The following is a 15,899-nucleotide window of genomic DNA, read 5'->3' as shown; positions in this document are numbered from 1 at the left end:
TCCACCCCTATCCTGCCAGGGGGGATGCTGATCTTCCTGCCCGTGGAATACTTGCAGGTGGGCACTTGGTCAGATTCCAGGTAGGACGAACCAGGAGCTTGGCACCACCCCAGGCCTGGAAGGGAGGCTAGGGCTTCAGCCTTTAGGGTAGCCACCTCCTTTCCCAAGGCAGAAGGAATAGGAGAGCTTCAGGATTGGCCAACAGCCACGGCCACTGCCATCCCAGGCCGCCCATTGAGGGGTTCATTGGCACTTGTCATCGCTGTCAGAAGGGCTCCCCTCCCGGGGGAGGCCATGATGGGAGCGGGGCCCCCAGAGTGCATGCACCTCCGTGGTCTCCGTGTCACTGCTGCTGGTGGCACTGTCACGGAAGCTGGCGAGGGGCGGCCGGACTTTGACGCCCTGTGCTGTGACAGAGCCCTCGATGGCCTTCCGGAGCTGGAGAGGGGAGAGGGTCAGACGTGTGGACTCTGTGCTCCCTGCTCAGACTCCACCCTCAGGTGGGTTGGACACAAGCCTGCATGCCTTTTTCGAAGCAGAAATGGTGTGATGGCCATTTATCATCTCACCTCCTTTAGAGTGACGATCCCAATGAGTCTGCCAATACTGGTGACATATGCATGGTCCACTCCCAGTAGCGAGAAGATGGTGTGAGTCTGCGGGGTTGGGAGAAAACACACCGGACATCACGCGCAAGGGCACAATTCTATAAATTACTGGCCAGAGGGTCCCAGGACAAGGTGGGGGATGGGGAACAGGAGGGGTGCCACAGATAGTGGGGGGGAAGGGAGGGCCACCGGAGGGAAAAGAATAATGAGAATGTTTCTGCAGCCAGGCCTCAGAAACTTGATAATGGGTATCTTTATGTTGCTTATGTTGATGGAGAAACAGACAGAGGAAGGATTCTTCGTCCCATGTTGGAAAGGAGGATGATGGAGGAGAGAACAACTGTTCAAATGTGACATCTAATGATTGGCCAGGCACTGGGCTAGGTCTTCCTGAAATTAGCAACTAATTTCAGTCCTGTTCTGAGAAGTATGGATGATACCCATCCTACGGGAGGGGCAACATGAGGCTCAGTGGTGCGGTGACTTCGCGGCTCCAGAAGGAGCTTTTCATCACACTGTGGGAGGAGGAGACTTAGCGCCAGTCCTGTGCAGATGTCCAGTCGGTCACGGAGGTATCCGTAGCCTGTACCGGCCCTGAGCTCCGTGCCTCTCACCCCACTTTAGTGGCTGACACATGCTTCCCATTTGCCTCCAGCTGGCTGGCAGTTAAAGTGTCCCCTCCCCCGGGCTCCGACACGTCAGTCGTGGCCGGAAGCTCTCTATGTCTCGCGTATAGTTTGGCTCTTCTGGGGCCCAAGTAGCATCCCAGGTGCTGCTGAGATGAAGCCTGAAGTCCAGGGAAGCGACAGCCATCCACATACTCCCATGTTTTTCTTGGTTTGGGCTCTCCCCCCGCTCCCTGCCCCCAACTTTTACATGTAATCCCCGAGGGCTCAGAAATTGTCAACCAGCTTCCCTTGTGTTCTAAGTAGATTTTCTTGGGCCAGATGTCTTGAAAAACACTCTACTGACACGGCCCTTCCTGGAATTTGGGGCCTATCACTTATCGCCGTGTTTTGAGTTCACTTTTAAGCCTCTTGGCTTAGTGTCTGAATCAAAATGGGCATTAATAACCCAGCTTTTCGAGTACCAGTTACTCAAACTCATTATAAACGCCTGAAAGCTTTAAAAATATTTTCTTAAACAGGTGCTGAATTTTTTTATTAAAGGACTTCCAGAACTTAACTAACTCTCCAGCTAAGGCATGACCATACTTATAAAAGCAGTTAGGAGTTCAGTTTTAGAGTAAGCTTTTCTGTGTTCCTTCAATACTTTTATCACAACTGTCATGTGGTTATTAGCAAGTTCTTCCTCATATCCAACTTCAATCCTACGTGCTGCATGTTTCCTTTAATTTCCTCATCTGACTTCAAAGGGAAACATATCTCTGTTATGAGATTTCTTGTCCTAATAATCCTGTAGCTTTGTCTTCTTATGGTTTAATAATCCCTCTATCTTCTCCCAAGTATCCTACTAAATCGTTCCCCTGGATTTTTCTTTCTCTCCACAGTCCTAATGAGAATGAGCTTCTGGCAGGCTACGTGCCTTTTAGGTTTGCAAACCACTGGTCCCCGGCAGTCACCAAGCGCTGCTGATCTGCTTCTTGAACATCTTGGCCATCCTCTCTGACTCCACAACATCCTCATGGGGTCTGTTTTTGGTCTCCCTTCCCTCCAACTTGGCTCTGCCATCCTATGAGCTTTCTCAAACTTGAGTTAGAGCCCAGACTCCCCAGTATGGCCACAAGACCCTTCCCAAAGCCATACCAGCTGGTCTTTCCGGCCTCGGATTCTGCCAGGCCCTCCAGCTTCCAGCCTCACATAATCATTCATCTTTTCTCTGAAAACGTCCATTTCTTACACACGTCAATCCTTCCCTCGCTACACTACCTTTTAAAGTCCCCCACTGTCCGCCTCTCAGTACAAACAGTGGTAGTAGTCATTCCTCACATACACGGAACTCCTACTATGGCCAGCACTGTTCTAAATAGCTTGTATCAAGTCCTTCATCCAAAGAAAAACCTCTGCTAGGGTACTGATCCCCATCCTACCGATAAGGAAAGTGAAGCCCAGAGAGGCTAAGACATTTACCAAGGCTCCCCAGCTAGCTGACACATGGCAGACTGAGGATTTGGGTAAAGCCTGGCTGGCCCAGCTTTGACACCCTAGCCTCTCCTGCCTCCCCCACTGCTTGTCTGTAGGTGGCCTCAGAATGAATGCGGCATCTAGCTGGTGTGGCTGGCCAGCTCTAGACTCGTGGCTTCCTAAATAGTTTCCAGTGAATTCCCTCTCCTCCTGAATGTTCTCCTCCTGAACTTGATTAGGCTACTACTAATTGGTTCCTCAGGCCTGCAAGGACATTTTGAATTCTAATCTTTTATGTTCTTATCGCTTCCAGTTCTTTGTACTTTTGTTGCTCGGTTCCTCAAAGGCTTCTTCTCTTCCTCTGATTTTTAAGTTTGTAACAAACACCCACTTTGTTCTTTTTTATTTTAATTTAATTAGACACCGGGGAGCCCATTGGAGGTCCTGCACATCTTGGGCTTGGGAACAGTGGATTGACAGGGAGAGGAACAACAACGTGGCCATCTGAAAGAATCCTGGGATTGGGGCCAGGAAATCTGGGCTCTGGGCCTCATTCTGCTCTATTGACTCAGGCAAGGGACCTCCTCACTGCCTCAGTCTCCCCGGGTATTAAAGTGGTTAAGTCCCCAGGCTTTTGGGTCAGACCATCTTGGGTTCCAGTCCAATTGTGCTGCTTACCAGCTGTGTGACCTTGGGCAACTTGCTTAACTTCTCTGAATCTCAATGTCCTCATCTATAAAAACTGGGATATCACAATATCTATTTCACAGTCTTGTTATGAGGATTAAATTAAACATGAAGAACTTGGCAAGTGCCTGGCACAGAGGCAGATACTAAAGAAACGGCAACATTCTTATCACCATCATCATTATGGGACATTTGAGGACTAAGTAAGATGATAGAAAAGCTTTAGAGGTCTTAGGAAGAAAGGCTTTAAATAAAAACTCAGTGTATTCTCAGGCCTATAGGTTTTTTTCTTGCAACTGCACTGTAGTTCCCTAGTCACTTTGATCTGAGGTCTTTACCCAAAGGCTTATAAGTTCCTTTATTGCCTTTTGCTTTTTTTTTTTTTTAGTTATTGCCTTTTGCTTTTCTGTTTCTTTGTGCCCCGTGCTTTCTGGCCCAGCCCCTGCTTGTCCGAGATAGGCTGGCTCTTCCGCACAGCTTGCACCTCAGCTAGCTGCCAGGGCTGCAGACCTTGGGAGTGTTCCTCCGCTGCCGGCAGCCCCCGTGCGTTGGAGGCGTGCGCGATTTAGCTAAAATACTTGGTTTCTACCCCAGCACCCTGCCGGGTTTGCCTGCATTCCCTTAGAAGCCTGAAGGTGCCCGATGATGCCGCTGCTCTATGCTGGGGAGCCCGCAACCTCTGGCGTCAGCCTCACCCTCCACCAACCTGTCTGCACTCAAGTTTTCTCCCCACTTCTGCAGGCCAGTTTGCCCTTCTCCTGAGCTATCTTCCCGTGTCCCTACCAGTTTTCCTTTGGCTACATTAAGTCAGACTTTCTGGGGTCTGACATTCCATGCCCCCCACTGGGCGTTTCTCATCTTTGTTTATCTCTTCTCTGCAGTGTCCCCACCCCTACTTGGATGTTTGTTAGCTTGTTTATTAGATTTTCTTGTCCTGCTTGTTTCTTACCCATTTTTTTCAGCGGGGGTGTAACAGCCTTGTTGGGTGCTGGCAGTTTCCCGCATGCCTCTGACCCTCGCCTGGCCTTCTGGCTTCCACCCAGCTGAAACCCTGTCTTTGTTGCTGCTTTGGTCCAGAGTTCCCAGGGGGCAAGGCTGAGCAGGGGAAAAATGATGCCTGGCTCCACGGTAGGCAGGAAGAGGCTAAGGGGCCCTGGCTCCCGGCCTCCCATCCTTTGAGGCAGTGTGTCTGAAAAACATCTCAGCCAAGAGCCCAACCTCTGCTGTCCTGTTTTCCCCCACTGGCCTGCGTCCAAACTGTGGGAGGACCTAGATCCCCACCCTGTGCTCCTGAGAGCCCAGGCCGGCCCCAGGCCAGGGGCCATGGCCCCTACCTTGTGCAAAGAGGTCCGCTCCACCAGCTGGAAGGGGGCGGGGTCAATTTTGCAGTCACTGAAGTTGACAGGTTCATCCAGTTGCTGTTCTTCCCACTCCAGAATCTGAGAGGATGAGACTAAGAGGATTAGGAGGAAGGTGCCAATAGCTGCTCTCGCCTCCCTGAAAGCTGGCCTGCCCCTTTTCCCACCCACGGTCCCTCCCCACGGTCCCTTCCACGGGGACAGCCGCCAAGATGATGACTGCACATTCCCAGGCAGAACGAGGGTCCAGAGTCCAGTCACACCTTACCTCCTCAGGGGTCATCTCGCCTTCCAGATCTGAGTCACTCTAGGAGAGAGGGAGGGAGCTTGACAGCTAGTGGCTGGGGGGAGGTGGAGGTGGGTGTACCCCCCCAGCTCAGGGAGGCTGATGCCGCTAGACCCCAGCCCTCCCCGGTTAGTGCTCCTGGGCTGCAGGAAGAAAGGGAGCACTTACTGCCAGGGAAATTCGGACCCGCTTCAGCTTGCGCTTGTCACATGATTCCGACTTCTCCAACTTTGTTAGAGCCAGAGAGAAGAGGAGTTGATGTTACAGGGAGGGAGGTGAGGGTAAGCGGTGGAGCTGAGAGGAAGGGCACGCAGCAGGGACAGAGCTGACATCTAGGAGGGCAGAAGGGCAGGGAGAATGGAGGCAGGCTTTGCAGGGTAAATGGAGAGGTGGTCTTAGTGTCAGAGAGAGAGAGCTGGAAAGAAAGAGACAGAGAGACTCCAACCACTCACCTCTGAAGCAGCCTCAGGGGTTGGACTGCCACAGAAGAGGCTCCTGAGGGCGATGCCTGCCTGCTCCATGTTCCCTGTGTTCCCAAACACAAGGCGGGGGGTGGGGGTGGGGTGCAATGTCATCTTTGAGGGAGAGGACCAGCAGAGGTGAGGAGGGCGAGAGGAGAGGTGTCCTGGTTCTACCCCTGGCCCATCTGGGCAGCCTCTTACCTGGGATATGCTCAAGCAAAATCTCAGGGGCTGGGTTCTGGCTGTTAGTGGGAGACAAGCTCACCTGTGGGACTCTCCCCGAGATTCATGGTGTTGCTGGGCCCCCTTTTGAGAGCAGGCTTCAGGGGCTTGTGAGTCTCTCCCCGGGCCGCAGGGAAACCTGAGTCCTCTGTGTTCACCTGCACGGGCAAGGAAAGGGCTGGTGAGGCTATGGCCCCAGATCGCCTCTATGTCGCCCTCCCAATCAGTCTACACGACATTTAGGAAGTTTGTGTGACTGTGGGGTTTTCCTCCTCACCTGGAATCGGACGGATGTCTCAGGGCTAGGGGGACACTCCTGATCAGAGGGTGGAGAGGTCTGGGCAGCTCGACACTCTTGCATGTACTGCCGCCGGCGGGCTGGGCTCAGCTGGGCCCCCAGCAATGCCACCACCTGTGAGCGCTCAATGGAGCCCAGGAGGATCATGGACTCTGGACAGAGCAGGTGGGAGGACTCAGGAGCTGAGGGTGAGGTCCTCCTACCCAGCCCCCGGCCTTCTTTCACATCCAGAGTGTGGCCTTGGACATAGGCCACACACCAGAGGGAACTCCTGGCTGGCAAATGCTGGCCTGCTCCCTTTGGAACCAAGGAGACTGGTTCTGAGCTTCCTGCGCCCTCCCCCTTCCTGAGTGGCAACCCTGGGAGATGCCCCTAGCACTGGGGTCCCCTCCTGGTCTCACCAGGGGACTCTACTAGGGCCAACATGCGGCCCTTGGTCCTGTGCAGTGCCAGCCGAAGGTCCCGGAAGGTGCAGCTGAGGGCCACGTGGGGAACATCCCGCACCATGATGTCCTCCACTCGCATCCGGTACTGCCTGAGGGCAGAGACAGGAGGCACTTGGTTTGTGGTCAGGATGGGGAGGGTAGCCCAGAGCACTACATCCCAGGACCATAAAGAAGGCCCTAGCCTGTGGGCATGAGGGCTAAGAGCCAAGGAGTCTGATCAGGAGGGGCCAGCCACAGCTTCCCCAGCGTGTGGACGGGGCAGCTCTGACCAGGAGGGAGCAGGATGGCTGGTCTTCTAGCTTCACTGTCTGAGGACCTTGCTGGAGGTGGGTCTGAGGGGTCCTTCTGACCCTCACCCGCACCCCCCTTGTCGCCCAGCCCTCCATACTGGTGGCGGCCCCAGCCCAGCTCAGGCAAATAGGGCAGTTTCTTGATCCGGATGATGCTGTCATAGAGTGAGGGCTGTAGGCTCTGGGCAACGGCGTTGGCCAGGATGACGGCGATCATGACGGGTAGGATGTGGGCGATCTGGCCCGTGAGCTCGAACACAATCACGGCCGTGGACACTGTGTGTGTCACTGCTCCTGCCAGTGCAGCGGCCCCTGGAGATAGCCACCCTCAGTTTCCTCAGGGCGCCCAGGCCCCAGATGACCCTCCCCGCCCAGAGATGGTCCTCTGGGGGCCCTCAGGGCCGCCCAGTACAGACCTGGAGACTGGCTTCTGCATCTGAGGGGAAGCCTGGTTCCTGCCAGCAGGGGGCACCAGAACCTCAGACACGTGGCCAGACCAGGGGTCTTCCAAGATAGAGGGGGACCTGGGGCACTCACCCACCACTGCGTAGCCTCCGGGCACGATCCGGTAGGTGCTGCTGTCAGTGTGAATCCCATCTGGGAACCAGGCAGCCATGCTTTCGCCCACCAGCCGCCCAAATGCTGCTCCTTCAGGGAGGGGGGTGGGAAGAGAAACAGGTAGTGGAGGGGGAGGGCGGGGGGCACTAGGAAGAGAGAGGGTCAGTGGGTCACTCAGTACAGGGGACAGTCAGGGGGGTGGGGGTTGGGGCTGGACCAAAACCCGCTCCCAGGCAGAGAGGGGACAGCCAGCGGGTGGGAGGGGTGCAGGCTAGGAGAGCAGGCAGCCGAGGACTCACCAATGACAAAGACTGGCATGAAGGCCCCACAGGGCACTGGGATGGTGGTGGCCAGTGCAGACATCCAGAACTGTGGGCGGGAGGCAGTTCAAACGGGTAGAGGCACCCCCAGGCCCCAGGCAGCCCCCAGCTCCACCCTGAGGAGCCTACCTTGCTTATCAGGCACAAACTCCCAGCTATCCCAGAATCCCCCAGAGGCGAAGGAAGGACGAGGACTCCAGAACCAGATGGCTTGGGTTCAAATCTCACTCTGCCATCTCGCTCTGGGCCAGTTATGTAACCTCTTTGGGTCTCAAGTTCCCATCTTTAGGACAGGGCTACTGACGGCAACTTTCTCATAGCATTGTTGTGAGGCTTAAGAGGAATTACTATATGGAAAGTTGGAAAGTGCTTAGAACGGTGTCTGGCACCTAGTAAGCCCAGGTCAGTGCTAGCTATATATACACACGTAAGGAGCCCCACCTTCATGAGAATGAAGATGACCAAGGTGAGGAAGACGTTGGCACGTGGTGGGCTCCAGGCCTGTGAGGTTCCTGGCGGCTCCAGGTCCTCCACCAGGCCCTGGCGGACCCATGTCCGGTTGTCAAACAGGGTGACCAGAGTTTCTTTCTGTGAGAGCTATAGGTGAACAGGTGTGCCTCAGGCTGGGGAACAGCCAGGATGAAGGGAAGGGGCCCACAGGAGAGCAAAGGCTGTTGGCTTTAGAAGGGATGTACCCCGAGGGAGAGCACAAGTGTCTGTTCTGCCTGGATTTACCTGTCCGGCCATGAACTGTCCAAAGCCAGGGGGGAAGGTCAGAGTGGAGATGAGCAGGGTCACCAGAGCCGGGAAGAGCAGGCGTCTAGAGATGTAGGTTTTATAGCATCAAACATGGGTGGTGTACCTACTACAGACTGGTGATAGGCTGGGTGCCCTCACATACCTCAGGGCTGAGATCACAGTAGTCTTGGCCCTTACATAAAAGCGCACAGTTGTGAGAGAAGGTCCCCTTTGCTGTTCATGATGTGATGGCCCCAAGGGTGATGGCCGTCTGGGGTTATTATAAGCCCAAATGCCTTTCTGCCAAGTAGGTAGCAGAAGGTCCACCCCCCACCCCCCAGCCCTCTCTTGGACACCTCTGAGCTGTGACTCCTCCCCACGCTCTCAGAAGCCCCAGCTGAAGGGCGCATTGTGTGAGTGTGGAGAAGTTTTTGCCTCTCTCTGTTTCTCTGTGGTGACTTAGAGTGAAGGTTGAGTGTTGGGGAAAGCTGGGGCCACTCATGAAGTTGATCAAAGGTGCCAGAGGAAGCAGGTTCAGTGGGCTGCCCTTTCTCTGAAGGACGTCAGTCCCAACAGAAGTCACGTCTCAGGCCTCCCCACTCCTAATCCTCAAGGTCACAAATGAGAAAAGCTATGCTCTGGAGATAAAAAAAAAAACTCACCCATCTCCATGATTCAACAGGGGGATGTTAAGGCTCAAACGCTCTCCAGGGAGCGCTGCCATCCGGCCAGACCAAGGGCCTAAAGAAGGCTTAGTCTTTTTTTTTTTTTAATATATATATTTTAAATTTTTATTTTTAAGTAATCTCTACACCCAATGTAAGGCTCCAACTTACAACCCCGAGATCAAGAGTTGCATGCTCTACTGACTGAGCCAGCCGGGCGCTCCATGGAAGTCTTCCTCTTTGATCTAAGATGCCTTGACTAAAAATTCAGAAGTGCCAATTCTGAGGTAATCCATATAAAAGCCAAAATGTTCAATCATCCTGGAAAACACCATTGGCTGATGTTCTCAACGAAGTGCTGCCTTTCATTGGCACCTTTAACTACTATTTGCCATCTCACCTGTCACTGGCCCTCCCACCCTTGCACGACCCAGAGAGGCCTAGGGAGGAGAGGCCAGATCCAACTCACTTCTTCATGAGGAAGCGGTTGATGGTTTTCTGCTTCCGCATCACCTGCACAATCTTCCTGTTCAGGTAGACAAAGAGCGCTCCCCCAAAGCCACTAGCAATACTGGAGAGGGGAGAAGCAGCAGAGTCAAAGGGGGGTCTTCCCTCTTTTACCTCCTGGTCCCTGATGCACCCCAGCTCCCTGAGCTCCTCACCCGATGACAGCAAAGGCGGGTAGCTCCTGGAGGTCGAAGGGGAAGTCAAGCCGGAAGCGGGTTTTGAAGAGAGCCGTGATGGTCTCTGAGAGGGAAGCAGAGGACCAGGCCGAGGCAGGGGCAGTGCTGCGGGCCCCCACCCGAGCCATCCCAGGGGCTCCCCTCACCCCCCAGTCCCCACCTTCATCACGGTTCCAGACTGCCAGGACCCGGAAGATGAAGGCACTGAAGGTGGCAGCAAAGAAGCCCCGCCAGTAGTTTCGCACAGCAAAGAAGGTAGAGGTGACCTCAATGCTGAACAGGACGCCTGTGCGGGGACAAGAGTGCCGCCTGAGGCCTGGGCCCAGATGAGAGGGGCAGAGGACGGGAGGCCATGGGCAGGGCAGCAGGGCTCAGCCGACTGCCTACCTCCGATAGGTGCTGCGAAGCAGCAGCCCACTCCCACGGCGCAGGCCGCGGCCAGCATCTCTGTGTTCCGGGATTCGTTCTGGCAAGAGCCGTGGAGGCGGAAACGGGCTGTCAGCACGGCCGGCAGCCCGCCCCGCCCCTCTGCCTTCCCCCAGAGCTCCCCCTCACCTCGTAGATGCCCCCAAAGAGGGAGAGGAACTTGCTGAGTAGGGCAGCACACATGCTGGCGATATGCACGAAAGGGCCCTGGGGGGTGGGGGGGGTGGGGACAAGTGGTGAGTGGGTAAGGGACACACCCTGACCTTGGCCTGTCTTCTTCCTCCCTTGGGAGGGACTCCTTCATGCCCCAACCTGGAGTTACCTCTTTGCCAAGGGGCATCCCGCTGCCCAGGGCACAGGTCAGCCCAATGACCTTGGCTACAAAGGTCTTCAGGGTGAGGTATTCCTTCAGCACTACCCCGCGCAAGATGGTCTTCATCTCAGGGATGCCAGACCCTGGAGAGGTTACGGTCCCACGAGAGTCATTTGATGTGCCCATTTCAGGAGGTTCCCCTCTCTGCCCTCCCCTTCTCTCTTATTGTACCGACAGCCTGAGGAGCCAGGATCTGTGTAAATCCAGCTGAGAAAGTGATGAGGACGATGGGGTAGGTGACCCAGGCCAGGTACTGCAGCAAGAGGCTGGTGTTCAAGCCCCGGGACATCCACTGTTGAGCTGCGGGGAGAAGACGAGCTGCTGGACCCCAGATGCACACACCCAGTCCCCACCTAGCCACTGGGACATACTGATATGACAAGCTGTCCCAGGGAATATTGATCGCAGAGAGCCTGGGCACAAGGCATAGCGAGGGGGCCCTAGAGGACATTCTTTGGGACAAAGATCACAGTGGGTAAAAGGGTCGGTTGGAGAGGGGAGGCAAGAAATTGAGGCCTATGGGAGGGGCAGTGGTTATGCCTGAAGAGGGGGAAGTCAGGCTGGCTGGGGAAGGTGGTCAGGGACCAAGTAGCCAAGCTACCTGGACAAGTGTGGCATGGAGGAAGCAGGTTGGTTCCTCCCAGCCTTCCCCCTGCCAGCCCTTGTCCTTACCCTGCAGACAGGCAGCGATGGCATAGTCCATGGCCCAGCTAACCAGAGCCATGAGGAGCCCGAGCAGGACCAGGAAGATCCAGTCTTCACCAACCCTGGACACTAGGAACTTATGGCAGCGTACGGAACAGACTGCGAGCGGGGAAGGGAAGAGCAGGCAGGCTAGGACCAAAGTGCTCCTACCTCTGCCCCCACCCCCAACCTCCCACCTCCCAGTGGGTAGCTCTATGGCCCCCAGCCCCCTCAGCACAGCACCGCACAGTACATAGCCATGTCTCCTGCCCCAACCCAGGTCTCACTGCGGCATCGGGCGCAACGGCTCTGTCCATATTCCAGAAGCTCTGGGGGAGCCCGAGGGGAAGGCGGACCCCTCCAGGTCTCAGGCCCTCCCAAGCGAATCCGAGCAGCTTCCTCTTTGGCAAAGGCCCCAAGCTCCTGAGTATACCGGCCATACATCTGCGCAATAGGGAAGATGGGGGCATTAGCAGATGTGAGCTGAGTGGGGGACCACTGCATCCACTCCCCTTCTCCCAGCCTCCACATTATATGCCCCCTCCTGAACCCCCAGTTCCCACTTTGGCTTGGGGTGTGGAAACAAGGCACACTGCAGACTGTGGGGGCTGTCCTGGCCAGAGTGATGGGGACAGCCAAGGTACAGGGCACAGTGCTGGGGGTGGCAGAATAATTGGTCCTCTTCTCACAAGCCTGCTTGGGAGCGCGGAGGAGGGGTGGGAGGGAAGGCCCCAGAGGAGGAAAAGATGGAAAAACCTAAGGCAGGCTGCAAGTGGGAGGAGGGAAAGTCAGAGAATAAGGGATGGTCAAGGACGGAAGGGGAACAACAATGAGGGCCTCAGGGAGCTGGGGGCAGCTGAGTTGGGCCTAGGAGCAGGCGGGGCCTCAATCCTTATCACGTTCTTGCTGGGCCTCTAGCCTGTGACCAACTCAGCTGTACCCTTCCCACCCACCCTAATCCCCTTGTCCCCATTCTCCACCCCTACCCCCCCACACCAGCCTGCCAGCCCAGCTGGGAGTGGAAAGTCTCTGGGTGGGTGGAGAGGGCTGGGTGGCCTCAGCCCCACTCTGGAGCTGCCCTGAGTCCAGTGGTGGGTTGGGGGTCGGCAGTAGCTGATGGCTGGGCTATGACTGGGGATGTTGGGGTGCTGGGACAGGAGAATCGCTGAGCCTCAGCTAGACCTGCCAAGCTGGGCGTGTGTTGGGGGGTGGGGAGGAGTAGATTCCGGCTGCCACCCGCAGAGCTTCGGGACACAAAGGGCTCCTGTTGGGGCTAGGGTTGGTGGGGGGGGTGGTGGGAGGGAAAGATAGAGACAGAGACAGACAGAGAGAGGGAGAGAGAGGGAGAGTGATAGGGAGGAAAGGGAGGAGAGGGAGGCAGAGAGAGGAGAAAGGGGAAAGGAGAGGCCAGAGAAAGGGGCAGAGAAGAGAAAGGAAGAGAGGAGAGGGGAAGAAGGAGGAAAAGAGAGAAAGAAGTAGAGTACAAAGAGGCGGACACAGTGCAGGAGGGGGAGGTGAGTGTGTGAGAGAAAGACAAAGGGATTAGAAGGAGAAGGGGGGAAGGCTGGAGCAGAGGGTGTTCGGGAGAGAGCGTGACCCTGAGGATTCATTCCAGAGATAGAGACCAGGCGGAGGAGGTGGAGATGTGGCTGGTGCAACAGAGAGACACCATTTCGGAGGTCAGGTGCCTGGCTTCCTTGACCCAAGCCCCATTCTCAGCCAGTGTAGCACCACTACGCCAAGGCCTGCCCCTCTCCCTTCCCCCCCCCCCCCCCCCGCCCTTGCCACCTCTCCCTGTCATCCTGTTTCATCCAGTCTCTCTCTTATAATGGGCAACTCCCAGCCCCAGCTACAGCCCAGGACCCCTCCTCCTGGAGACATTCCCTTCCTGCCTCCTTCCTGGGCAAATTCCAACCCAAGCTGGTGAAAAGGAGCCACAGGGCCCACTCCCTTCCCTCGAGTTTGGGTCCTCTGCCCAGTGACACAAGAAGGGGCAAAAAAAAAAAAAAAAAAAAAAAAAAGGCTTCTCAAACACTAAGTTACAATGGTGGCCATGAGTCAGCTCACAGCCCCAGGACCCCTGCTTCTAATGAGGTTAAGGGACACCCCTGAGGTGGATGGGGGCTGGATACCCAGAGTCAGCATGGACAAAGGTCCCAATTCCCACACCCATTCCTGCTTGACACATCCTCCCTAAAGCTCCCGAACCCCCGGGGGTGACAGGCCACCTCTTCCCCCAGAGAATCCGGAGCGGTTCCTGCCAATGCTGGGTTGCCAGCCCCCCCACCTCCCACCCCCGCGGAAGGGCTGGGGCTGGGTTTGGGTCTGAACATCTTTCTACACACTCTTGTTTCTACTTCCAGCGCAGTGCCACGCACTTAGTGGGGACAGAGGGAATGTCTAGGATGGTGGAAATGGGAGGGAAAAGAGAAAAAGTTCAAGGGTGTGAGTGGTGCTGGGAGGGGTAGTGGGGTGCTGAGACCTCAGCCCAGGTGGTGAGGGGGAGAAGCAAAGAAAACGTGTGTATGTAGGGGTGGTAAAGGGAAGGACACCTGGGATAAGCACCTGAAGTCCTTGTCCTCTGCAGCCCCCCTCCCCCCCGTCGCCTCAGCTGCATGCAGCTTTCCACCCTTTAGCCCTCCAGCCTCTCAGGCCCTCGAGCCTCAGTTTCCCCAGCTCAGAAGGCGAGGGCGGGCTTAGGGTAGGCCCCCGGGCCTCGCGCTTCGAAGGGTAACCCGGAGCAGCGGTCCGGGAGCGTACTCCTGAGGGCTCGTCTCGGGCTTACCAGGGTCTGCTCGTACTGCAGCGCCCGCGGCTCCATCCCTTCCGCGGCCGCCGCGGCCCCCGCGGCCGCCATCTCTGCCTACAGCCCTCTGGCCTCCCGGGGCGGCTCGGGCCCGGGCCCGGACTCCGTTCCCGGCCCGCAGAGCCCGCGCCGGCACCGGTCCCGTCCCTGCCGCCCAGGCGGCCGAGTGCAGAGTGCAGCGGGCCCCGGGCGGGCGCTGCTGGCTCAGCCTCCCGCTCGCGTCCCCTCCTCGGCGGGCGGGCCGAGGGCGGTGCCCTCCGTGCCGCTCCGCCCGCCCGCCCATCCACGGGGGCCGGCCCAGCCGGGCGGGGGGCTGCGTTGGGGCCGCCGCCCAGGCTCCGGGGAGGCGGCAGGGGGCGCTTGGGACGCGCTAGCTGGCGCCCCCTCTGCGCGAAGGCCTGGGACTGAGAGGGGCGCCGGGGGCCGGAGTGGGGGCGGGTCCGCTGGCACGTGGATGGGCCGGGCCTGGCCCGCGGCGCGCGGGGAGCCGGGGCAAGAGGGGCTGGAGATCCCGGGACGGTAGGGCCTGGGGCCCGGGGCTGCAGAGCCGTCTAGATCAGACTCTGGGCTCAGTCTCTCAGGAGTGGCGCCCTCTCTTGCTTCTCCGGAGGGGTCGGCGGCTCAGACGGGCCTGGCAAGGCCCCTCTGCTCTGTCGAGGGTGAGGAGCGAAGCTGGGGGGACTCGGAGGGGGACGCTAGGCCCAGAAGGCGGGGGTGAGGAGGTGAGGCTCGGAACTGAGACCTTCGGTCTCTCTCATTCTCTTCCCTCCTCCTTTTCTTCCCCGCGACTCCCCTAGGAAGTCGCACCTGGAATAACCCGGCCTGCGGGGTGTACCCGGGTGGAGGTGGGGAGGGAAAGTGAAAGGGTGAGGCCCCAGGGAAGAGATGTCTAGGTGCCGGCGAGGCCGCTCCTGGAAGATGGGTGTGGGGGTACAGAGGTCGCTTTTGCCTGGCAGAGCCCAAGGAGAAACTCGAGTAGCTACTGACGACTCGCCACCATGGGGGAACAGCCTGCTGGGGCTCTGCGTTCTCTATCAGGGTCTGGAGAAGGACAGAGCAGAGGGTGGGGTGAGCACAGGGTGGATGGGCAATGTAAGAGATAGTGTTGGGGAGAGGCCAGTGCCCAGGAAACAGGGAGTGTGCGGGAGGACGCAGTACCAGGATGAAGGGGCATGTGGGAGGCAGAGGCAGTGCCAGAAAGGGGGCAGTGTGAGGAGCCAGCACCCAAGAGGAAGGGGCAGTATAAAGGAAGAGCTGGTATCCGTGGGCGAGGACAGTGCCAGTGAAGGGGCACACAGATCAGCGTCCGGAGGAAGGCAGTGGTCGGGGAGCAGGTAGTCCCAAGCTGAAGGGCCAGTGCTCAGGAGGAAAAGAGCAGTGTGATGGCTGGCTTTAATGCCGGGCTGAAGAGGCGGAGTAGAAGAGAGTAGGGCCCAGGGGAAGAGGGCAGTGGTAGGGAGGGTGCAGTACCAGGGGAGGGGACAAGTGCAGGCTTTCCTCTTCCCCATAGTGACATCATGGCAAATTCCCAAACGGGACGGACCCGGCTCGGGTGACACCCAGCAGGGCCAAGCCGGTCCCGCCCGGGCCGGGCTAGGCCTCCGTGCCAGCTGGGGGGACGGGGCTCTGTGCCCTGCAGGGTCAGCGCGCTGGGGGCGGAGTTCTGTTCCGCCCGCCCTCGGCGCGGACTGTGCCCTCGGCGGGCACGCAGACCAGCAGTGTAAGGCTTGGGCCGGGCTTCTCTGGGCCAAGGATCAAGGTCCCTGGCTGGGGTAGGCCCCCGTGCATTCCAGTCTTCCCGACCCGGACTCTCAAGAGGGCGCAGTAGAGCCTCAGCGTCCAGCGAGAAACCGCGCCACCTCGGCCGGAGGTGGAACTAATCGTGTCCCCGCCCCGGGGCGGAGTT

At 57.6% G+C, this 15,899-nt stretch overlaps 1 protein-coding gene across 4 annotated transcripts; it reads right to left on the bottom strand.

The window, feature by feature from the left end:
• Nucleotides 1-2: 2 nt before the first annotated feature.
• Nucleotides 3-14,171, bottom strand: CLCN2 (chloride voltage-gated channel 2). 4 transcript variants are annotated; one of them, XM_032407013.1, is made up of 24 exons: nt 13,973-14,171; nt 11,475-11,631; nt 11,176-11,307; nt 10,675-10,803; nt 10,453-10,586; nt 10,260-10,337; nt 10,092-10,170; nt 9,865-9,990; nt 9,684-9,768; nt 9,491-9,592; nt 8,354-8,438; nt 8,060-8,215; nt 7,598-7,667; nt 7,278-7,388; nt 6,839-7,052; nt 6,406-6,539; nt 5,984-6,156; nt 5,750-5,864; nt 5,476-5,549; nt 5,192-5,251; nt 5,006-5,044; nt 4,714-4,818; nt 570-656; nt 3-438 (listed from the first exon to the last, which is right to left on the bottom strand). In XM_032407013.1, exons 1-24 carry the CDS (start codon nt 14,042-14,044, stop codon nt 244-246), a joined length of 2,712 nt encoding a protein of 903 aa, XP_032262904.1. In that variant the 5' UTR covers nt 14,045-14,171; the 3' UTR covers nt 3-243. The 4 variants fall into 4 exon arrangements, with proteins under 4 accessions (XP_032262904.1, XP_032262905.1, XP_032262908.1 ...); XM_032407014.1 differs by lacking the exon at nt 5,192-5,251; XM_032407017.1 differs by lacking the exons at nt 3-438; nt 570-656 and adding an exon at nt 814-3,434.
• Nucleotides 14,172-15,899: the final 1,728 nt, after the last annotated feature.

This window comes from Phoca vitulina, unplaced genomic scaffold (genome assembly GCF_004348235.1).
Source record: "Phoca vitulina isolate PV1807 unplaced genomic scaffold, GSC_HSeal_1.0 scaffold8, whole genome shotgun sequence".
Lineage (NCBI taxonomy): Eukaryota > Metazoa > Chordata > Mammalia > Carnivora > Phocidae > Phoca > Phoca vitulina.
The sequence above is the reverse complement of the archived record's forward strand: the minus strand, read 5'-3'. Positions and strand labels throughout refer to the sequence as shown.

Excerpts from the sequence above, each read along its gene's own strand:
- CLCN2 (XM_032407013.1), bottom strand. The coding sequence starts at position 14,044 with ATGGCGGCCGCGGGGGCCGCGGCGGCCGCGGAAGGGATGGAGCCGCGG. Across the intron at positions 10,171-10,259 it reads TCTTTGGGGGCATCTACGAG|AACGAATCCCGGAACACAGA; the intron begins GTGAGGGGGAGC and ends GGCTCTTGCCAG. Across the intron at positions 5,865-5,983 it reads AGACATCCGTCCGATTCCAG|GTGAACACAGAGGACTCAGG; the intron begins GTGAGGAGGAAA and ends TTGCCCGTGCAG.